This window comes from Triticum aestivum, chromosome 4B (assembly GCF_018294505.1).
Source record: "Triticum aestivum cultivar Chinese Spring chromosome 4B, IWGSC CS RefSeq v2.1, whole genome shotgun sequence".
NCBI classification, from domain to species: domain Eukaryota; kingdom Viridiplantae; phylum Streptophyta; class Magnoliopsida; order Poales; family Poaceae; genus Triticum; species Triticum aestivum.
Window position 1 is genome coordinate 410652695 of NC_057804.1, and position 23433 is coordinate 410676127.

The 23433-nt window shown below is 50.1% G+C and overlaps 2 protein-coding genes across 5 annotated transcripts; both read left to right on the forward strand.

The window, feature by feature from the left end:
* The first annotated feature begins 2312 nt into the window (after positions 1–2312).
* On the forward strand, positions 2313–9268 carry LOC123092404 (U2 small nuclear ribonucleoprotein B''). Of its 3 annotated transcripts, none has more exons than XM_044514177.1 (6): positions 2313–2486; positions 2958–3130; positions 3903–3996; positions 6959–7035; positions 8331–8660; positions 8782–9268. In XM_044514177.1, the coding sequence occupies exons 1-5, from the start codon at positions 2414–2416 to the stop codon at positions 8613–8615; spliced, it is 702 nt and encodes a 233-aa protein (XP_044370112.1). In that variant the 5' UTR covers positions 2313–2413; the 3' UTR covers positions 8616–8660; positions 8782–9268. The 3 variants fall into 3 exon arrangements, with proteins under 3 accessions (XP_044370112.1, XP_044370113.1, XP_044370111.1); XM_044514178.1 differs by having other exon boundaries at positions 8876–9268; XM_044514176.1 differs by lacking the exon at positions 8782–9268 and having other exon boundaries at positions 8331–8780.
* A 233-nt stretch (positions 9269–9501) lies between these two features.
* On the forward strand, positions 9502–18976 carry LOC123092403 (protein SCAR2). Of its 2 annotated transcripts, none has more exons than XM_044514174.1 (9): positions 9502–10502; positions 14054–14214; positions 14305–14427; positions 14509–14638; positions 14826–14893; positions 14999–18035; positions 18242–18325; positions 18405–18512; positions 18622–18976. In XM_044514174.1, exons 3-9 carry the CDS (start codon positions 14417–14419, stop codon positions 18661–18663), a joined length of 3480 nt encoding a protein of 1159 aa, XP_044370109.1. In that variant the 5' UTR covers positions 9502–10502; positions 14054–14214; positions 14305–14416; the 3' UTR covers positions 18664–18976. The 2 variants fall into 2 exon arrangements, with proteins under 2 accessions (XP_044370109.1, XP_044370110.1); XM_044514175.1 differs by having other exon boundaries at positions 14999–17921.
* The last annotated feature ends 4457 nt before the right edge of the window (positions 18977–23433 follow it).

A 23433-nucleotide genomic window follows, 5' to 3' on the forward strand; every position in this document is an offset into this window, starting at 1 on the left:
GGAGGAAGGAGACTTTTCTTGTGGAGGAGGATTCAAAATCTTTCTCTACACATTAACCTAAGCCTTTTGAGCTTTGAAAAAGGAAAATCAAGTCTGAGATATATAAAAACATTGAACAAGCTAGCATGCCCCGGGGACCGGTTCAACTCAGGCATCCAAGCCAGCTAGCTAGCTACTCTGTTTAGGAAGTCATTGACGACTAATATTTTTCCTTAATCCGGTCCAGTGGGTAAAACGAAGCATCCAGCTGACGGGTGCCTTGAGGATTTTGCTGTGGTCTGATGTGGTGTGTGCGAGAGAGGTTGACCGCCAACTGATCCGGCGGTCAAAGGCCAGGATCCTCCTCCATTGCTCCCACTCTAGAAGGTGTTTTGACCCGCAAAAAAATACGTAAAATATAAATAAAAATCGAAGGTGTTTTGACCCCTGCCAGTGGTGCAACTCGCAGGCACCCTGCTCCTTTCCTGCTGATGAAAAGGATGTCAGTCGCGTCAGTCATGTCGAGTTCAGGTTCGGTATTATGTCGATTCGAGTAATTAATTATGGGGTTTGCTATATGATAGGAATACCGCTTGCTTTTAATTTCAAGAATAAGAACCGCTGCACTGATCTGGACACACGCACGTATCCGCGTTCTGTCCGTCGCCGATACGACTCCTTTGCTCGTGAGATGTTTTGGGCATCGCCACTGTGCTGCTCCAGTTTGCTCAACCCAAGGCCAACAGAGAGGCAGCTTAACATGGAAGATAAATTTATAGGGAGCTGAACTGCCCTGCAATTATCCTGGATTATTAACATCGAGTCCACTGGACCAACCTGTGGCGTCGTAGCTGGAACTGGAAGGGGCCAGCTGTCCTTCGGCTGCAATTGGAAGTAGCCCTCCTGCTCATGGGCTGCAAAATGGCCCCGACAGCTAAATGCAGCAAGTTCATGCGGCAACTTGGGCACCCAGCCGAGCCATGCGGTGCGATGGAAAGGCCGGGGATCCGCACGAGCGCCACCACCTGCCCTGGAAATCCATAGTCGGATCGTGTAGTAGGTTTTGGCACCATGGAAACGACGAGCTTCGCACGGCTGATATGGGTACGTGACAGCCATCGTCCGATCAGGGCGGATTTTAATTAGTTTATTTATCAAATGATGACATGCCATGATCCCGACCGGAAAGCGACGATCCAGCACTTCTCGCATGGGATCCGCCATGGAACACCAACTGTTCCAGGTGCAGGGCGGCCAATGCCAAGCGGCGTTTCCAGTTTCGGAATCGAGTTTTGCCGAAAGCCCATCGCGGAAGAGCCCTCGCAGCTAACCCGTTCACACTCGTGCAAGGCAAAGCTGCCGCTTGTTGCGACGCCATTCTAATTTCAGCTGCTCCTTTTCCGTTTGGGAAAAGTGGCGCGATCTGTAAAACTTTTGACGGAGTAAACGTGATTAGTTCTTCAGTTCCAGTAACCTCCGGGAGGCCCACTGCGCATCATGGACATGGGATTACTTAGAGCAGCGAGGTTTACCTGGTCTTACCAGAACCAGGAACGTTTCCGTTTTGAACCTTTCAAATAAAAAGTGAGGAATTAGAATGAGAGTATGTATATGAGGTGTAAAAGTAGATGATGGACCAAGTTCCTCCATTCCCGCCCTGTTTTCTGTCCGGTCAGTGATTACTCGGATTTGTACTGAATATTTTTGTTAAGAAATTATTGGAAAGGGGTGATAGCCCAGATGTAAAAAAGAGATGATGGACCAAGTTTACCATGCAGCGAGTGATACAACACTTCTATAGCAAATATACGCGCATACACTCACCCTATGAACGCACACGCACACATGCACACGCACACCATATCCCTATGAGCAACTCCGAGAGACTGAACCGACCTATTATCTTGAGATTTTACGAAGTCACTTTAGGCGCATCGTAGTTTATGGGAACATCTCCTCCTACTAAATGCGCATCGCCGAAAAATTTAAAATAAATCCAGAATAAATGCGAGTACCAGAACTTGAACCCTGGTGGACTGAGATACCACTATCCACCTAACCATCCAATCACAGGTTGGTTCACAATCTGAAGTATAGTTCTTTCTTTTGGGGCAAATTTTTTGAGACACATGAGGATTTTTTTTTTTGAAAAAGGCAGAACAAAGTAACCAGACTACTATTAAAGCCCAATAGGTCAACAGAAAATTCATTCAAACTCAATACCGGTCTACGCGGTCCACAGACAAGCAAGCCGAGCCCATAATATCCATACAGCCCATCGATCCGGCCTGTACCGACCTCGAGGCCCGAAGAGATAAGGGAAGCGGGGCGTAAGAAATTAGAAACCCAAAAATCAGCGACTGGATTTTCCTGGCCCGAAACAGCAAGGTCTCTCTCGCGCTCGCCTCTCTCCTCCTCGTCTTCGGCGGCGGCGATGCTGTCCGGCGACGTTCCCCCGAACCAGACCGTCTACTTCAGGAACCTCAACGAGAAGGTCAAGAAAGAAGGTATTCTTCACCCGGCCGCTTAGCGTCCCGCCGCACCCGCTGGCAAAATCCTTCTCCTAAAACCCTAGCCTCTCGATCCAGGCTGTTGCTCGCCCGCGCCTCGCTTTTGGGTTGGTAGGATCTCTGCTGTGGACTCTCGAGAGATGAAACGTCCATAGTGTCAAATGCTGGCCGTAGGAGCTGATTGAACTGCCCGATTTTGGTTCCGTTTCATGCTTTTGCTGGAACCCGTGTTTGGCTAAGTCCGTCTCATCCTTTTAGGAAACTCGCGCTCTCTGCAAGCTGTGTCAGAGCTTTGAAGGGGCAAAGTTATTGGCTCCCTCTACAGTATGTATTTGTAATTTCCAAGCGAGCGTGGTCGTATATGTCTAAAATCGAGTTTGCATAAACAATAGTTCTACTGTTCTAGGTTGTACTATGCTAGTAATTTCAGTTGGTTCATGCTGTAACGTGTCTCGTTCTTTCCTGCAGAGTTGAAGAGATCACTTTATGCATTGTGCTCTCAGTATGGAAGGATAGTGGATGTCGTGGCCTTAAAAACTCATAAACTGAGGGGGCAAGCCTGGGTGGCATTCAGTGAAATTACAGCGGCTACCAACGCTTTCCGGGGCCTACAGGACTTCGATTTTTACGGCAAAAAAATGGTGAAGCATCTCCACTTCAGCTTATAATGTCAAGGTGTTTTGTTTACTTTTTATTCTCGCCGTTCTCTTCTGTGCATAAGAGAAGAGAAGCATGGTGGGTATGTTTGGTCCAAAACAAGCAATCTGTTTCTGATTATCATAAGTGGGCAATTTAGTCTTCCTATGATGGTCCTTAGATTTGCATTAGCAGTTTAGCACAACAATGCTCCACTTCAAAGTCTCCGCTGGTAAATTTTTGTACAATAAAGTTATACCTTGAGTGTAAGTCTTGTGTTTTGTTTGCAATCTGCAGAGGCTTGCCCATGTGTGCTAACCCAGAGTTCTTTGCCTAACTGGTACAATTATGGCGACCATTTAGGTTGCCACATACACTATGTCACTTGCCTAAGTTTAGGTATGGCGAAATTGTACGTGATCTGTGAACCAAACCCGCCCATAGAAAATACAGCCTTGTAGCCTTCGTCTTTTACAATGTTTTGATTAACAGTTTGTAGAATACTGTGGATAGACGATAGACGTTTGTTCTTCAAATGGTGCTAGCATACACTACTTGCGCTTAGGTTATACTGGATACTCTTTCATGAATCATATGTCCAGATGATCTCTGACTAGATGCTGAAGCACGTAATCTTTATCTATCTACTCCTTATTTGTTACTCCTATTTGAATCTATTGTTTTAACCTGTAAGTAAAACTGTGTCGCATTAATAAACAAAATTAGTGTTAACAATACCATGGTTGACAACTTACTTTTTTCCCTTCCCTTATGCAGCGGGTACAATATGCAAAAACAAAGTCTGACTGTTTTGCAAAAGCAGATGGGTCTTATGCTCCTAAAGAGAAAAGGAAGAAGCAAGAGGAGAAAGGTATTTCTAATTGTAGATTTTATTTATGTTTTAGTCTACACTCTACACTACAACTGCCTGTTGAGATAATAACCTAGCAGCAATCCTAGTTGGATATGTTGGGTTAGTACATCAGGGGAGCCAAAATGATGATAACATCTACACTAGTGTGCATATTAGCTTGCTTTTCGGTTCTCGAAATCAGAACCTGCCCTGTTAGAACATATAATTATTCCTATGGAGATTAATGCTGCTTTATTTAACCATTTAAGAATAACTATAATTGCCCATTTAATTATGTAGTCTAAGTTCAACTATGATGTATGATAGCATCCACTTACACTCTGTGTTATTTAAATTGGTGCCAATAACCCCTTCACACCCCGATCTTGGGTGCCTTTTATTTGCATGTTATCATTCTCAGCAATTGATCCAATGTGGTGTCAGCAGGTGTGCTGATGCGTTTTAACATTTTGAAAGTGTACAAAACAAGTATTCTGAAATTTACCAAGGTAGGCAAATAACGTAAAATGACCACCGACCTTATCATGTGGCTTTACTACATCACCACATCTGTTTTCTGATCGCTCCCCCTAGGCCCCTCCTCCCTTTTGGCATGGCCAATTCTTGTGGTGGATCATACATGCTGCTGTCTGTTGCTTGTGCCAAAGGTTAAATAACCCCGGGAAAAAACGCGCTCAGTGCAGGCCTGCTACTCTGTTTTTGCCGAAATCTGGGGTCTAGGCTCCTGGCAAAGCCCCCACTGTGTGCTGCAGCGGCCTCTAGCTACATATCCCAGACCCTCCACCCTGCCGCAGCGCAACTCCTAGACTCCTGTGCGATGCCTAGGCAGTCTGGGCTCTAGGAGCAGGTTTGCCACCCGCCTAAAAAACCGTGCTTCTGCCAAGAATGCTTGCTATCCATTCACTTGCCTCGCTCGCTGCCTCATTATACTGAGGCCACCAAAGCATCCTGTCACCTTGGTTCCTGCCTCATTAGTCGTATTGTTTGTGTTTCAACAATGTTCAAAAAAGCGGTAAGCGTAAGCGGAGCGGAAGGCCACAGCTTAAGCGCAGCTTAACCGGGATTAAGCGTTTTATAAAAATTGACCAGAATTTGGCTGTTTTTGAATAATATGCACAAGAAAACAGCAGACATAGCACATAGGTAACTGAAAAATCTGAAATAGCATATAAGGTTGAGGTTTAGTGGTTCACACACCACAACAAATAGCCAAATAACACATAAGGATAAGGTTCAGTGGTTCACACAGCAAGCGTAAATGCATAATATTGTCTTAGAATGAGCATATAGGATAAATGGCAGCAGCCAAGCAGCAGCAGCCAAGCTGGATGCAGAGCAGAAGCCGCCGTCACAATGCTCTCTTCTTTCCCCTCCTTCTAACCCAGTAACCCTAGCCGAACAGGCCACTTTTGGGCCAGGCCTTATATATCCCCCTTTCCCCCTCCCGCCTGTGTCTATTTCAGCTCCCGCCTGACTTTTGGGCCCGCCTTCTTCGACTTTCCATCGCTTAAGCGCGCTCAGTGCACGCTCAGCCAGCGCTTAGCGCTAAAGCGATCGCTAAATCACGCTTTTTTCCGCTCAACACTAAGAGTTGCGCCTAGGCCAGAAGCGAAGCATTTAGCTGTTGCTCAGCGCTTAAGCACCGCCTAAAAACGCTTTCTTGAACATTGGTTTTCAACAATGTGAAATGGCATGGAATGATGGAATGCACACACTGGCGTCCATTTCATTCGTGTAATGGTAAGATCAGGTAAACAATAGACAAAGAAGGGTATTTCAGCACAACTTTCCATAGACACCAGAGAGGGAGTGCAGGCGATCTGACTTCCCAGTGACACTAAGATTGATGTGCTCTGAATAGCAATGGGTCTTGGGTGTTGGCAGCTTGAGGTCCTCCATGAGATGACCTCTAACTCATTCAGTAACCTTGAACCTAGAACCTCTAACTCATCTTCGATGCCATTGTTACTGCACTTGTCGTGGGCGCTACCGCTCTACCTGAAGAGTGGTTTTTGGAGAGAAAAGGGATGGAGGCAGAGGTGGCCATGACTGTTGTTGGGTCCTGCCATTCCTTTATATTGATTTCTGTTTTAATTTAAGACACATGTCATTGACATGCATGCCTTGTAAGCACGGGAAAGTATCTGCTAAAAAACCAAGTTACGACAGAAATTCCGTGAAAAATTTCTTTCGAGAATTCTAAAAAGAACTGTATGCTTCAAAGGTAATACTCTATCGTGTAAAATTTCAACTTCAAACTTATCTATTTGGGGGGAAGGAATGAAATCATTACTGAACTTGTTTTTTCCCTACCACCCAAATGAATTTTATTTTGTACTTGAAATTTTAGATGTTTATTATAGAACATTACCTCCCCATCATATTTTGTTTTAGAATTTTCGGTAGCTTGGAAATATGTTTTTTTTTTTTTTTTTTTTGCTTGGTTTTCACTGGTTTCTGAAGGGGAGCCTTGGCGCAGTGGTAAAGCTGCTGCCTTGTGACCATGAGGTCATGGGTTCAAGTCCTGGAAACAGCCTCTTACAGAAATGTAGGGAAAGGCTGCGTACTATAGACCCAAAGTGGTCGGACCCTTCCCTGGACCCTGCGCAAGCGGGAGCTACATGCACCAGGTTGCCCCTTTTTTTTTTGGTTTTCACTGGTTTCCACTGTAACGTAGTTGCCACCGGATATTTTTCTTTGTAAGCACATATCTGTGGATGCTGCCATAGTCAATTTTATGAACTGATGTTTCTAAGATGTGGTAAATTTAGAACAAGGGTGTTATGCGCTCTCACTTCAACTGTTGTAGGTGACGAAATAGATGGGTACCATACTTGCTTGAAATGAGATGACTTGAATAGTTCAATGGGCATAAAATGCACCTTTTCCTTATTTTACTGTTTGAAGTGTTCAAAGTGTGTATTTATATACTGCTCATTGCCTCTTATCCCCCCTGTAGCTGCTGAGAAAAAACGGCGAACTGAAGATGGACAACAACCTGGCGCTAATGCTCCTGTTGCCCCAAGCAATGGAACTGTAAGTTCTTGGTTTAAAAGCCACACTTTGGTTTTTATTTGTTGTTTAGCCATTGGTATTGTATGCCAAAAATTCGCAAATTGTACTAGCCTTACTGTAGATATGAAGTGATGTGTTTGTCTATGTAGTATGTTGGACTTGTTCACCACAAAGCCTGCCTTCCTTTTTTTTATTTTATATGTAGAAATTAGTTTTTTTAATAGTATAGAAATGTCAGACAATATATGCTTGCTGTCTAAAGTGTCTGAGTGTGTCACTCGTTTTTCTTTTCTATCAAAAATTTCACCGACAGAACCTGAATGATCTAGTCACTATAACTACTGTTAAGCTGATAATGATTATCCTTTTAACAATTAACATTCTTAATCAGTTTGCTAGATGGTATGGTACACCTTTATTTACTAGGGTGTCTCTGAAGTTTATGTGTAAGCATTCAACTGCGACCAAGCATCTATAAATGCATCATGTCTAGCTCTGCAGACCTTGTTATTATTTGTAGTTGCTCCTTCGTCTGAAGGGTGTAAATTGTACCTACCATTTTTTTTGGCTATAACCAAAATATCGGTCTTTGTTTGGACGAGGGCCAACTTTTTGGCATGCCAATGCTGCTTTCCCAACTCTAGTTCATGTTTAGCCAATGTTGGCCAATCCATAGCAGGCAACCTTTCGCACCAATCAAACACACTCGCAGTTTCGACCTCAGTGAAGTTTTCCTTTGACAATGTATACCTCTAAAAGTTTGTAGTAGTTGAGCTGCAAGTTGGTGCTGATATCGTATTCTGTTATGTTTCACTAGGGCACCAGGCCTGCTAGAAAGCTGATATGGTTGCCTACCTAAGCGTTATGTCAGAAACTAATCTGACTTGAGCTGGCTGGTCTACTTGAGTCATGGATTAATCTGAAATATTTTCAGTGTCTTTGAGTTGGAAGATAGTCTTGTCATACGTTCCATTAATTTATGTTTAGGTATGTTAGCTCACCAATGCCGTGAGCACTCTGCCTGTACTGACCTAATCCTACACAAAGATATTCAACCGTCTTAACAGTTCCTAGTCATGCAATGCTCATACTGTCCTGTTAAATTGGGGAGTAGTTGTTAGTGAGATATCATATCTTGCTAGCATCAAAATCTTTGTTGAATGCAGCATCGCCTTCATGAATGATATATATGTGAACAAAACCAAGTATTAGTGTACTTATTAGTTTGCGATTAACATTTAGCGGTGCTGGAATTTTGATATGCAACTTTGAGATTCTTTTTGAAGTAATTTTGTTAACCTTTTCTACTTGTGCAGGGTCATCAACCTTCTCGTTTTGCCAAGCCTCCGCAAGAGCCAGCTGCTCCGCCGAACAACATCCTCTTCCTCCAGAACATGCCGGATCAGACCACGAGCATGATGCTCCAGATCCTGTTCCAGCAATACCCTGGTTTCCGGGAGGTGCGGATGATTGAAGCCAAGCCAGGCATTGCTTTTGTGGAGTACGAGGATGAGAACCAGTCCATGGTTGCAATGGAAGCCCTCCAGGGTTTCAAGATCAGCCCAGAGAACCCAATGGCCATCTCATACGCCAAAAAGTGAAACGATCCATGTGATCTCCAAACCGGCCAAAAGAAATCTGTAACTGTAAGATTTTCCACCCTAAGCTTTCAAGCTGCTGTGCTGTGCTGGCTTTCTAACCCTGTATTTCTTGGAAGTGACTTGCTTGTTGTTTAAGAAGTTAAAAGTATGTGCTACTTTAAATCAGGTTTGGCTCTACGTTTTCATGTGAACCCGGGTATTGTCCTTGTCAAGTCTGGTATCGTGGCCTATGCATGATCATTTTCTCTATCAATCTACAGTGGTAGGAGAAGTTAACAAGACATGGACGACGTACCCCTCGCTTAAAAGGCAAGAGAAAATCATCAGGCCTATCTATATCCTCCTGCCTCCAGTCCATGGTCAGAGATGAATGAATGAGGTGTATATTCCAGTAATATACATTTTGGCCAGAAATCGAAGTAGTTGCCGGCATGATGCCTGATGGTTGAACAAGTATTTTAGTAGTGGGATGGTTGGTTTGGTGGCCTGTTTTTTGTTTAATGGGAGGCGTGCGTGCCGCCTTGTACCACTACTGCTTTGCAATTATGGGATTGCTGTTGCATTCGTGGCCCTCAAATTAGGTGCGTATCTCCCCGTTGGCCGCCTTGTATGAGTAGCTTTGAAGTCGAAGAATGTACTGTAGTATGTGTGCATGGTCGCCATGTTTCTTTCTAGTGGAGGGAGGTGGACGGCTAGCAAAGGCAGGCGAAATTTCCTTTCTTAAAGGAAATAGTTCCCTCTGTGTTTGTGCTCGCTCGCTCGGGCAACCTATGCTGGTCCTACGCTTATGCTGGCTGGTTGTTACAAGGCTACAGATAGTGTGCTGTGGGGTTGGGGACTTTGTAGGGTGTTGTGGTTGGGCACCGTTTTGTCCTGTCAAAATCTTGTAGCCTACCGCGCTTGTGAGTCATGTTTTCGTCGTGTAACGACACCATGTGACACGTAAAAAGGCATCAAACTAGCTGGTTTTGCCCTGTGACCGTTGTCTCTCGTTGGATTTGGATGCCCTTCCTGATTCTTACGGGATTAAACAGGCTTGTAAGTGAAAATCTGAATAATCACACGGAGCAGGAGCTGCGTAAGTAAATTTTACTCTGCGCAAGTGCAAAGGTGCTCATGGGAAGCTTGGCGTTGGCACTCGGCAGTTAAAACTGCCTTTGCAGACGGCGTGGAAAGTCATTCCGAAACCACCTTCGAACTTAGTTACGCACGGGCACGGCAGTGAAGGGGATCACACTTAACAAGTTCCGCTGCAGGAATGGAGTACCAAGCATCATTGTGCATTAACAAGTTCACATGATGCACTAGGCCGACTATGTGCGGGCCCCTCGTTGCCGCGGAGAGCAAACCAAGAGAGAGAAACAGCGCAATTAGCTACGAGTAACCCTTTTAATCTCGCTCCCTCCCCTGAGATTTCTCTTTTCTCTCTCTCTGCTTATGCGCTGAGCGCCCTGGAAGTACGAGAAAGAGGCACAGGGAAAAACAGAAAGACCACCGCCGTAAACAACACCGGCCACGCCGAACCTTTTCAGGCTTACATTTAGCGGCAGGCACCAATCCATCCAAAACTGTAAAGCCACCGGGACAGGAGGATCCTCCTAGACCTCTGCGCTCCTGCCTCTGCCTGAGCCACCGGGATCGGCAATCAACCCAGAAAAGCTGCCATTGCTGCTGCTGCAGGAGCAGCAGGAGGCGGGAAGAGAGCTCCCGGCCGGAGCAACCAAGAACAACAATGCCCCTGTCAAGGCACACGGTGGCCAACGAGTACTCCCTCGGCGGCCGCGACCTCTACAAGCGGGCCGACCAGCACGACCCCGAGGCCGTCCTCGACGGCGTCGCCACCGCCGGCCTCGTCGGCCTCCTCCGCCAGCTCGGCGACCTCGCAGAGTACGTCCATGCTGCTCCCTCCCTTGCTATCTCGGATTTCTTTCTTTCCTTTGAGTCTCTCTCTTCTTTTCTTCTATCCCATGAATTCTTGCAAACGTTTTGGATTGTTATTGTTTTTGCGTCATGAATCATCAGCATTGCTGGGTCAGTGGTGTTGACAGCAGGTAGATCACCTAATGCTTTTCTTTTGAACAAATTCGGTGGTTTTCAGACCCTTTTTCGGACCAAGTAAAGTAGGTGATTGATGTATGGATTAGCGCCCTTGACTTCGAGGTGGTTAACTGTTGTTGTTGATAGTCTTGTCCTTGCTAGGCAACAGAGATCAGTTTCTTTTTCTTGGTTGTGATCAAGCACTCTCTTGTCATCATATAACTTCCACCATTATTCAATCTTATGTTCCCATTCATGTACTGGTAGAAAAAAAAACTTTGATTATTCTATAGAGCCTCAAGGTTGAAGCAATGACAATACAATACTGCTCTAAAAGTAACCAGAGTTTGACCCCTAAGAATCTAGAATTACGGCGTGCTGAATCACAAATTGTTCTTGGGATCGATGGAGACGATCGTTGGCTTTTCCGTTCTTCATCAACTTCAGATTTTCTTTCTTTTATGCTTTTTTATGCGAGGGGGTTCAGTACAAGTGTACAACTCAGCTATAATATCCTTGTGTTTTGCTTCAATGTTTCAGAGGTTCTTGAATTGCACTCAAGCCACATGTTAGGACATAGTACTAGTTCAATCTCCAGTGTTCTTAGTCTTATGATCTTTTGGTGTAGCAGTGGTAGGATCAAGTACTCTACCAGGTCTAGGGCGTAGGTGGTAAGGAAAGGATGGAGGGAGACGTGGCGAGGATCGGGCGCGCCGGCGGCAGGGCGCCGTCGCGGCTAGGAGAGGGGCGGCGGCTAGGGCTGTTGGCGGCTAGGGTTCCGGCTCCTCAGGGAGCCGGGCAATAGGAGATAATATTCTTCTTATTGCTTGCCTTCAACAAGAGTCTTACAACCTATATTTATATCCTAGATAACTTGTAGAAGAATCAACCTAAGATAACTTGCCTAAGATAACTTGCCTAATCTGAAAATAAAAACTAAGATAACTTGCGGGCCTAAGCCGGCCGGCCATAACACTTCTCCCCGCCTGCACAAACAGCTCGTCCTCGAGCTGCAAGGTGGGGAAGCGCTTGCTTGAACTCTTCGAGGTAATCAACCAGCGTCAAACACCTTCTTGACATTTGGGGCGGCCAGGTCAGCGGCGACGACGTCCTTCGGAATGTAGTCTGCCACCTCCAGGTAGAAGAGTCGCGGGCAGGCGTGGCCGGGCTTGTAGGGTTCGTCGCAGTTGAAGCACAACCCTTGGCGGCGACGCTCGAGTATCTCAGCTGGGGTGAGCCGGCGGAACGGGCGCCCCGCGGTCGCGGCAAGGGGTGCCGCAGAAGCCTGCACAGGCCGACCCTGCGCGGAATCCGGTCCGGGTAGCGACCCAGTAGTCTGGGACGGTGATTCCTGCTGGATGGCCACCGCGCGGCACTCGAACGTGCGGGCGTAATACATGGCCGACTGGAGATCCTGGGGTCCCCGAAGCTCCACGTCCATGCGGATATGGTCCGGTAGACCGCCCACAAATAACTCGGCGCGCTGAGTGGCGGAGACGCCCGGCGCGTGGCACGCCAGGGCCTGGAAGCGGTCGGCGTAGTCCTGCACCGTGGATGTGAAAGGTAAGCGGCCGAGGGCCACCAGTCGGCTCCCGCGGATAGGAGGCCCGAACCGGAGGAGACAAAGCTCCCGGAAGCGCTCCCATGGTGGCATGCCGCCCTCGTCCTGCTCGAGGGTGTAGTACCAGGTCTGCGCTGCGCCTCGAAGATGATAGGACGCGAGCCAGGTGCGATCCGAAGCGAGCGTCCGCTGCCCTCGAAAGAACAGCTCGCACTGGTTGAGCCAGTTGAGGGGGTCCTCCGTGCCCTCGTAGGTGGCGAAGTCCAGTTTGGCGAAGCGAGGGGGTGTCGGCCCGCCGTGCCCGGGGGCGGCCGTAGTTGCCGCCGGCGCGTATGCCGGGTCGGGAAGCGCCGGGGCGTAGTTCGCCGAGCTGGAGGGGTGATCAAACCGCAGGGAGGGCGTCGGGTGTTCCGGCGCCGTGGAGTAGACCGGCCCCGAAGACGAGCCGGTCGCCCAAGCGGGGATCGGCGATGGTGACGGTGGAAACTGCACCTGGTGCAGGGGCCGACCCGTAGCCCTAGGCGCGGGTGGTGGTACTGTCGATGGCGGCGGCGCCTGATGGAGCTGCACCGGCGCCTGCGGCGTGGGGGCCGGCGGTGACGCCGGAAGAAGCTGCTGGGTCTGGCCCTGCTCCGAGGCGCCGGTGCCCAGGTTAGGGCTGGGCGGGGCCGGTGGAGGACCCTGCTCCGAGGCCGCTGGAAGGTAGGGCGCGACGGAGGACGGCGCGGCCGGCGCGGTCCAGGTGGGCCACTGCGGCCTCGTGGTGGCGAGAAGTGGCGGGGCTGCTGGCGTGATATGCGGCGGCCACTGCGCCCAAGGCGGCCGTGCGGCCGCTGGGGCGGGGAGCGCCGGGTAGCCTCCGGTGACGGCCCCCGGTGCCGAGTACCACGGAAGCGCCTGCTGACCCGCGGCCATGGCTGGATGGAGTCCGGTGATGGCCCCCGGTGCCGAGTACCACGGAAGCGCCTGCTGACCCGCGGCCATGGCTGGATGGAGTGGTGGGGGCGGCCCGTACGGACCTGCCAGGTAGAGGCGGATCCCTTGAACCGCGGTGACGAGGTCGTTGAGGACGCCCGCCATGGCCTCCGGCGTGAACTGTTGCGGCTGCGGGGGAGGTGATGGCGGCGGCGAGTGTTGGACGGGGGCCTGTGGCTGCCCTTGGCCCGGCGTGGTGCCGGGTGCCGTTAGGACCGGCGCTGAGAGCGACGCAGTGGTGCCCGCCGAGAGCGAGGCCGTGACGCCCGGCGCAGAGGCGGCGGTGGTGGAGGAGTTGGCGGGCAGCGGTGGTGGTGGCGGTGGAATTGGCGGAGACATGGTTGAAACCCGGTTACCTGATACCAAATTGGTAGGATCAAGTACTCTACCAGGTCTAGGGCATAGGTGGTAAGGGAAGGATGGAGGGAGACGTGGCGAGGATCGGGCGCGCCGGCGGCAGGGCGCCGTCGCGGCTAGGAGAGGGGCGGCGGCTAGGGCTGTTGGCGGCTAGGGTTCCGGCTCCTCAGGGAGCCGGGCAATAGGAGATAATATTCTTCTTATTGCTTGCCTTCAACAAGAGTCTTACAACCTATATTTATATCCTAGATAACTTGTAGAAGAATCAACCTAAGATAACTTGCCTAATCTGAAAATAAAAACTAAGATAACTTGCGGGCCTAAGCCGGCCGGCCATAACAAGCAGTGGCATTTAATTAGTAAGCACTTTTCTTCTGAGACGAAATTTCTGCAGCCACTTCAATTTTTAGCTATAACGTACTAGTACAATTATAGGAAGACGCATCAGAATTCATAACTTGACGTCTTGACCATGATGCCATCGTATGGCATCATCATTCGTGAGCAGATTTGCGGCAGAGGTGTTCCACGGGCTGTATGATGAGGTGATGACCGCGTCGGCGCGGGGGCATGGTCTCGTGCTCCGGGTGCAGCAGCTGGAGACAGAGTTGCCACTCCTGGAGAAAGACGTCTGTCAGAGAGATTACCTGTACATAGCTTCTAACAGGGGTGGGTTCAGCACTGTAAACCTGCATCTTTGGACTGCTTGTAGTTTTTCTCTTTTTGCTGCACTGAGATAACGTTGCCATGCTCATGCAGGAGTTGATTGGCATGCGAACCTGAGGGTGGACCATGGGGTTGTGACGACGGGCGACACGCCTTGCTTCATCATGGATTCCATCAAGCAGGCCATGGGCCTCCAAGATTGTTCATGCTTGACAAGTATGATGAGTTTCTGTCTTTTGTGAATTGGAGGTAGTGAAGCGATGTACTTGTGTTTATGAAAGTTTGGTCAACTTTCAGGTATGATATTGGCGGCGAGGGAACGTGCATGAAGAGATACTCAGACCCGGCCTTCTTCAAGACAGATTCCGCATGTTCCAGAATGCTGCAGGAAGGAATGAGAACAGAAAGAAGACCAATTAGAACCATGGTAATCAACTGTTAATCTCTAGTGCTGTTATTGCATTAAGTTCATATGCACTAGTTCACTCAGTTGTAATCTTTGTTGATATAACCCTAATAGCGTAAATCAGAATAACATTCTGGACTGAAAGTTTCTTGTGCTAACTGTTTATCTGGAAAGGATATTCAACATATTTTGTTCCTTCCTTTTGCAGGAGATCAGGCCGAACCTGCAGAATGCTGAGATTTTCAGAGCTTCTGATGGAGCCAACAATGACTCAAGGTACACCCCCATCCCCCATAAGAACAACAAAAATCTTCTGCTAAGTGTAACTTTATTATTCTCTGTTTATTCCTTCTCAAACAAACTTACCATTTCCCTGCATAGGTTCAAGACTGATTTATCGGGTGAAGTGTTGGATGAAGTCCCGACAAGGCGCCAAAGACTGAAGCACCGACAACTAAACGGGACCGTGTTCCGAAGCTTCAGACCGCAGATGCAGGATCTTTATGAAAAGGCTTCACCAGAGGAGAAAACCTTCTCCATGGATCGATCAGAGGTGCAGATATCTTTCACCGACTCACCCGACACAAACGTCGAAGAGAGAGATATCATGGTGGACACTTCCAGCACCACTGAGAAGGGCAAGGAAGGCTACTACGCCACAGCACGCAAGAGGAGGTCGACTTCCCAAGAAACACCGTCAAGCTGTTCAGCAGGAAGCAGCAAGGGATACAGCTCTGAAGTTGATATTTACGTGGACACACTCACCACAATGGGGTCTGACTCAGAGCACAGGGACCATGGTGGACAAGGTGCCTTTGCATTAGGCAAGATGTGCTCTGATGCTCAGGGCGCCGCCGTCTCCAGGTCTAGTACCTTCAGTAAAAAGGAGGACTCTTGCTCTTCAGATGTTGGCTCAGGAAACAGAGACGAGGCTGATCACTCCGAAGGAGATGTCACTGTCTGTGTAACGGAAGCCAAACTTGTTGGTGGTGAACACGAGAGGACTAGCTCGTTGGAGGAATTGTTTTCACAAGAAAAGCCGGTTTCTTGCGAGCATGAGAGGACTGTTTCCTTGGAGGAACTGCTTACTGGGGACATACTTCTTTCAGAGCCTGATACAAGGGAATTAGCTACCGAGTCCAGTGGTAATGCTATTGTCAGTAATGCTACATCCGATGGTACAGCTGATGCTACTAAAAAGGCCAAGGGGAACAATGTTTCGGCCATTTCCTTCAAGAAAACAGCGAGCAAGAGGTGTGTCGAAAGCATGGAGCTGTTTGCCTCAAAAGTCGGCATTCTGCCCAGGAAACTCTCCAAGAAGCATGACCCATTCTCTGATTCCCTCCGTAACATGGCAAAGGAGCTGCTTGAGCTCAAGTGTGATGGCACTCAAGATACTGACTTGTATGAGTTTGAAGCGAATGGCGATGGATTCGACGTCAAGTGTCGGAAAATGGCTCACCCTCCTATTGAAACCATGGAGGAAAGTTTCAGGAAGAGCATTTCTTTTGATTCACCCCAAGATGATGTTGGTTCAAGGGAATGCCAGCTGGAAGTAGTGGATCAAGAGTCAAACCATGAGGTTCCAACTGCTGACAGTCCACAAGATTCAGTGCCTGATGAAAATGGTTTTGAGCACATCGATGTCTACCTGACAGACATCGTATCACCGAGTCCCAAAGAAGATGGAGAAGAGGAAGAAGAAGACGATGAAGAAGAAGAGGAAGGATGGGCGGTTGCGGCACCTGATGAGCATTCATCTGTTGGCATGCTCAATCATGCATCAGAGCTTATTCAAGAGCACACTGAGGATATACATACCGAAGGTGCTTCTGAAAATGCATCTGATATGGGTGAAGATTTGAAAGAAGTGTGCATTTGCGAAGAGCGTGTGAACGTGGAAGATGCTGATGGATGCAGTGAATCTGATGAGAATGCATCGGAGGACGAAATCACAGAGAACATAGGAGAGCATGTGGCTCTAGATGATGTGATCTCCTCGCCGATTTCATCCAAGCAATCTGATGATCCTTGCCATGTAACTCCATTCACTCTCAAAGATGCAGATATTGCAGTAGCAAGTGAAGGCCCAGACAACTACAGCACTGAAATGGAGCATGTCACATTGCTGGAAACAGTCGCGGAAACGGGACTACCTAAAGTTGTGACTGAACAAGTAGTCAGCAGTGAGGCTGCCTTGCCAGATGATGAACAGTGCTGTCCACATCCAGAAACTAGTTTACCACAAGATACAGTTCTCGGTAGCTGTGAACTTCTAGACCAAAATGAGCAACTGCAACTGCACAGCTCATCTATGATGTCTGCCACTCCAGATCCAACTGTAAACACAGGGGAAATACATGAATTGCATGAAGAACCGCCTAATCCATGCAACAGCATCAGCACTGACATTTTTGCAGATCAATTGGCTCCGGACTCCACTGATTTGCCGCTGCCCAGCATTTCAAGTTTTGATTGGATGCTTAGTGGTTTAATGAAGAAGTCATTGAACGTGCTTCCTGCTCCATCAAGTAATATAAATCTACAAGAGATTAGTTCTTCTGAAGATACTGAAGAAACACCACCACTTCCACCTCTTCCGCCGGTGCAGTGGCGAGCGACCAAGCTTCAGACAGGATCCACATCTTTATTTGCAAAATTGGGGAGACCACCAAGGCCAAAACCTCCAGTGAAACAGCTAGAAAATGAAAATAACTCTGCACCAGGCGAAACAAATCAAGAATCTGAAAATGTTCAGGAAATAGGCTGGAACAATTGTTTTAGTTCGCAGAAGGAAATGGCACAGGCAACAACACTTTGTAGTGAGACTCGGACAGATCTGTTACCTGAGAGTGATTCTCAAGAAAATAATGTCCAAGAAGGATACAAAGAGTGTGATGTGCAGTCTTCTAATCTATTTTGCTCATCAGAAGTCAAGTGCAACACAGACGTTACTTCAGTAGGCGACGACATGCACACTTTTAAGCCGCCTGAGCTTATAGTAATTCCAGAGGAGGCTTGGTCTGAGCTCGTAGATATGAAACCGATACTGAAGCAGGAGGAAGAGAGAAAACAACAGCTCATAAATGGAGTTTCTGATTGCAGTAGCATTCATACCAGTGGTTTGCCAATTGAAAAGACCACTGTGGAGCATGAAAGCTCTGACCAAAAGGAGGAATTGTCAGCAGCAGATAGCAACACAACTACAGATTCAGAAGAAAACAAACCAAATGGGCTTCCTTGTCAAGATGATATTCAGAATCCTGACTTCTCAGTGCAGCAGGAAGATAAATCCAATGACATGGTTAGGGATTTCTCTTCAGCATTAGAAGAGGAACTAGCAAAGTTGCCTGCTCATTCAGTGCCAGAACTACCTAGATATCCTCTGCTTCAAGTTATTTCTCATGATAGAAGCATGGTATACAATATAACTACTCCCTCCGTTCGGAATTACTTGTCACAGAAATGGATGTATCTCGACGTATTTTAGTTCTAGATACATCCATTTTCGAGACGAGTAATTCCGAACGAAGGGAGTACTTCCATGTTCTGCGTTTTTTCCCCACCACTTTAAGATCATCACCCTGAGTATATTGACTTAATTTTTTCTTTTCATGTTTGTAGCTGAGAAAGGCTCCAACTTTGGTTCAGCCATCAAGTAAGCTTTCAGATGAGAAGAACACAGTGCTGGATCAGATAAAGAACAAGGTAAGCCTTCACCCTGCACATAAACAACATCGTTGTTCAGCTAGATTATATCTTTAATATTAACATGCTTTGTTTGCAGACTTTCAACTTGAAACCGGTTGTTACAAAGAGACCAAATGTGATGGGTGGTCCAAGAACAAACTTGCAAGTGGCGGCCATTCTCGAGAGGGCCAACGCGATTCACCAGGTTAAACCCTCTCGCTTCATCGTGTATATATCTTGCTAGAAGTTTCAGCTGACAGTAGCTTTATCATATGGCACGGTACCGAGATGACACATTCTTCTTTTAAAAACAGGCGGTTGCTGATGACGATGACGAGGATAGCTGGAGTGAGTAGCTTTCCTCAGAGCAATTTGGCGGCTGATGTTTCACATGTTATGCGCAGGTCTTGTGCTCGTGTTCTTGCATGAAGAAAATGGTAGAATATATCAGTAGAGTCAAAATGCACCTTTTTCTTCATCTCGAGAACACCATGCCAAGACAGTTTGATCTGTGCTAGCGTATTTTGACGTTTTCGGGGCATGCCATATGTTTATTATCTTTTGATGTGCCTCCTGAAGTTTGATTTTTGATAAGGACTGTATGTGTACGCCCATAGACTAGTGTGATTGTTGTAACTTGAGTGTATATAGAAGAAGCAAAAGTGCACATTTTGTCTGGTCAAAACCAAAGTCTTCTGAAGCCAAGGAGACCCGTTGTCGCCCTATCTCTTCATCATTGTCGCCGACCTACTGCAACAGATGATCCAGCAAGACTACAACCTTCTACATCTTAGCCACCCTCTGTTCTCACACCTGTTGTCAAGGGCCTCGGTGCCCAAGACAGCAGGACCTCGACTACGTAGTTTGTAGTCGCGGTGGATAGGAGCGCTAGGGTTTTTGCCTGGCTGCTCTATGATGCGGGAGGGGAAGATAGAAGGAAATAACTTTATTGCTTATCCCTAAAGGGTGCTAACTATCCGATATATAAAGGCCGCATGGGCTAATAACAAACTAGAAACCTATACGAAATAAACTAGTCTAGGAACTAATGTGCCCGGATCAGGACTCCTGTCCAGCCTGCGCCTTGCCTGATGCGGCCGTCGGCTGCTCCTGGCCGCGCGGCCCACGTCTGTAAGACGTGCCCCACATGACATCTCTCCCCCCCTCGACGAGCAGCTCGTCCTCGAGCTGAAAAGCGGGGTAGCGCTCGACGAAACTGTCAAGATCCTCCCATGTAGCTGACGAAGCTGCTTCACCCTTCCAGTGGACGAGTAGCTGGCGAACGCCGCGTGCTAGGCGCGCACGAGTCACGCGCTCTGGTTCTGGAACAGCCGCCCCGTTGTGGATCGAAGGCAATCCCGGCGGTGTAGTTGGAGGAATGCCGAAGAACTTCTTGAGGAGGCCCACGTGGAACACGTCATGGAGGCGCGAGCGTGCCGGAAGCTCAAGACGGTATGCCACGTCGTTGATCACTTCTGAAATGCGGTACGGCCCATAGAATCGTGGCTTGAGCTTGCCCCTGGTTGGCAAGTTGAGAGAGGACGTGGCGCGCTGTCGAAGGCGAAGCCAAACCCAATCGCCCACCTCATGCCGAATGTCCCGATGACGTCTGTCGTAGTAGGACTTATAGACCGCCTGTGCCTGTTGTAGACGATAGCGGACGTCCTCGATAAGTTCGTCGCGCTCAGCCATGCTCCTGGCCACTGCAGCCACCCGTGTGTCGCCGGGCTCGTAAGAGCGAATAGTGGGAGGGTCACGGCCATACACAAGCTTGAACGGAGTCTCTTGGGTTGCTGTCTGGTAGGCGGTGTTGTATATGTACTCAGCCCAGGGAAGCCACCGGAGCCACTGCTTGGGACGATCCCCGGTAAGACACCGTAAATACATCACAATGATCTTGTTAGCAGCCTCCGTTTGACCATCCGACTGCGGGTGAAATGCTGACGTCATGTGCAGCTTTGTCCCCGTGAGGCGCATGAGCTCTCGCCAAAAAGCGGAGGTGAAGACGGGGTCGCGGTCAGAGACCATGGACTGCGGCACGCCATGGAGACGAACAACCTCAGCGAAGAACACCTGTGCCACTGACTCTGCCGTGTATGGGTGGGCTAACGCCACAAAATGGCAATACTTGCTGAAGCGATCCACCACGGTGAGGATGACAGACTTCCCGCCTACTCGAGGAAGCGCTTCCACGAAGTCGATGCCGATGTCAGTCCACACGCCCGTGGGTACCGGCAGCGGCAGTAGCAGCCCAGCGGGGTGCAAGTGCTCGGACTTGTACCGCTGGCAAGTACCGCAAGTGCGGACGTACTCCTGCACCGTCTTGCGAAGGTTAGGTGCGTGGAAATCGCGGCGGAGACGATGCAATGTGCGCAGGACGCCTTCATGCCCATCATCGTGCACGGCACTGAGAATCTCCTGGAGTAGCGGGGATGACGGCGGAATGTAGAGGCGGCCGTTGAAAGTAACGAGGCCGTCGGAGAGCGCCCAAGGCTGTTGCCGCGCACCTGCCGTGATATCCTCCCGCAGTGTGACGAGCGCCGGATCAGTGGACGTCGCTTGCCGGAGGCGATTGATGAAGTCGAAACGAGGCCCTGAGACCGCCATGATCGTCGTCTCCTCCGTGTCACGGCGGGAAAGTGCATCCGCCACCGTGTTGGTACTACCTGCCTTGTACTCCACCGTAAAGTCGAATCCCAGGAGTTTGCCAACCCAATGATGCTGCGGGATGGTGGCCAAACGCTGGTCAAGCAGAAATTTGAGGCTGTAATGATCCGTTTTTACCACAAACTGACGCCCCCATAGGTACGGCCTCCAATGGAGAATCGCGAGCACCAGGCCGATGAGTTCCCGTTCATACGCTGCCAGGGAACGGTGACGTGGCGCGGCTGGCCGGCTAAAGAAAGCCACCGGGTGGTGGTCCTGAAGAAGGACGGCCCCGAAACCGTACGTCGATGCGTCACACTCGACGATGAACGGCCGTGTAAAATCCGGTAACGCGAGGACGGGAGCCGTGGTGATTGCCGTCTTGAGGGTGTTAAAAGCTGCTGCCGCCTCCGGCGACCAAGAGAAACCATCCTTGCGAAGGAGGGCCGTCAGGGGCGCGGCAACCACGCCAAAGTCCTTGACAAACTTGCGGTAGTACCCCGCAAGGCCGAGAAAGCCCCGAACCGCGCGCGCCGAGCGTGGTTGCGGCCAGTCCGCCACTACCTGCACCTTTTCCGGATCCATGGCCACGCCTGCAGCGGAGATGGTGTGACCCAGGTATGCGATTGATTCAACGGCGAACGCGCATTTGGAGCGCTTGACGAAGAGCCGGTGCTGGTGCAGGACCGTGAAGACGGTGCGCACATGTCGGAGATGGTCAGCCCATGTCTCGCTGAAAATGAGGATGTCGTCAAAGAAGACGAGAACAAAACGGCGCAGGTATGGCCGCAGCAGATCATTCATGAGGGCCTGGAACGTGGCCGGCGCGTTGCAGAGTCCGAACGGCATCACCAGAAACTCGTAGAGGCCGTCATGAGTACGGAAAGCTGTCTTCGGGATGTCCTCCGCATGCATCCGCACCTGGTGGTAGCCGGAACGTAAATCGAGCTTGGTGAAGAAACGAGCGTGCCGTAGCTCGTCGAGGAGTTCGTCCACCACCGGAATCGGGAACGCATTCTTGACAGTAATGGCGTTCAGGGCGCGATAATCGATGCAGAAGCGCCAGGACCCGTCGGCCTTGCGGACCAGCAGTACCGGGGACGAGAATGCGGAACAACTCGCACGGATGATACCTTGGGCGAGCATGGCGGCGCACTGACGCTCCAGCTCGTCCTTGTGCGCGGCCGGGTATCGATACGGACGGACGGCCACCGGGGCGGAACCAGGTAGCAGGGTGATGCCGTGATCGCGGCTGCGGGGCGGTGGCACGCCGGAGGGGTCGGCGAAGATGCCGTCGAACTCGGTGATGATGGCGTCCAGGAAGTCGCGGCCGCTGCATGATTTTAGGGCTGGCCCGTCCGGTCCTGCAATGCCGTGCCAGCACACCCGATGGCCCTGCCGCCAGAATGTCATGGAGAGGGCTCGGAAATCCCACAGGATCGGTCCGAGCGATGCCAGCCACTGCGTGCCCAGGACGATGTCGTAGCCCGCGAGCGGCAAGGCGAGGAAATCCTCCGCGAACTCCTCGTGGCCGATGCGGAAGGGCACGACGCGGTACGCGCCCTGGCACGGAACGCGCTCGCCGTTGGCCACCGTGACGCGCATCTTCTCTGTGGTGGGGGGCGGTAACGTAGCACGAGTGGCCGCCTCTTCGGCGATGAAGTTGTGGGTGGAGCCTGAATCGATCAGGGCGAGGAGGGAGACACCTCCGAGAGTAATCTGCATCTGCATGGTTTCACTCGTGCGCACGCCGGCGATCGCGTGGAGCGAGATTTGAGGGTCGGCCCGCGATGCATCATCAGTGGCGGAGGCCGCGTCGTCGTCGTCGTCGTTCGGCGCTAAGTCGAGGAGAAAGATGCGCTGGCACACGCGGTTGTGGCCCCTGCCAAACTTCTCGTTACAGTTGAAGCAAAGGCCCAGGCGACGGCGTTCCTCCATCTCTGTCTGGGAGAGACGCTTGATTGGGCGTCCGTCCGGCAGATTGTGGCCCTGCTGAGGTGCGGCTGGTGGGGCCGGAGCGGGGGGCGCGAGGCATGGTCCTGGTGTCGGCAGGATGCCCTTCTGTGGAAAACGCACCGGTGGCGCGGCGGAAAGCGCGCACTGGTCGCGCAGCTCCAATTTGCGGGCGAGGCTCATGGCGACGGCGAGGGACTGTGGGTTATGGATCTCCACGTCGAGGCTGAGGGGTGGCTGGAGTCCCGCGGTGAAGATCTGCACTTTCTGTGTCTCGGATAAGGTGCCTGCCCGGGGAAGGAGTGCCTCAAACCGCTCCTGGAAGTCGACGACGGACGTCGTGCGTTTGCACGCCATTAGTTCGCCCAGCGGGTTAGCGCGCAGCGGTGGCCCGAAGCGGAGATTGAGCAGCTCGGAGAAGCGGCGCCACGGAGGTGTGCCCTCGTCGCGCTGGACCTGCATATACCATAGTTGGGCAGGACCCTCGAGATTGTAGGACGCCATCCACACCTTCTCCTCCTCGGCGA

What these genes read in the sequence shown, in the direction of transcription:
- LOC123092403 (XM_044514174.1), top strand. An exon ending in GAAGACCAATTAGAACCATG is followed by an intron (nt 14,639 to 14,825) that starts GTAATCAACTGT and finishes TTCCTTTTGCAG; the next exon opens with GAGATCAGGCCGAACCTGCA. An exon ending in TGGATCAGATAAAGAACAAG is followed by an intron (nt 18,326 to 18,404) that starts GTAAGCCTTCAC and finishes CTTTGTTTGCAG; the next exon opens with ACTTTCAACTTGAAACCGGT.
- LOC123092404 (XM_044514177.1), top strand. Translation starts at nt 2,414, where the DNA reads ATGCTGTCCGGCGACGTTCCCCCGAACCAGACCGTCTACTTCAGGAAC. An exon ending in ATTTTTACGGCAAAAAAATG is followed by an intron (nt 3,131 to 3,902) that starts GTGAAGCATCTC and finishes TCCCTTATGCAG; the next exon opens with CGGGTACAATATGCAAAAAC. An exon ending in TTGCCCCAAGCAATGGAACT is followed by an intron (nt 7,036 to 8,330) that starts GTAAGTTCTTGG and finishes CTACTTGTGCAG; the next exon opens with GGTCATCAACCTTCTCGTTT.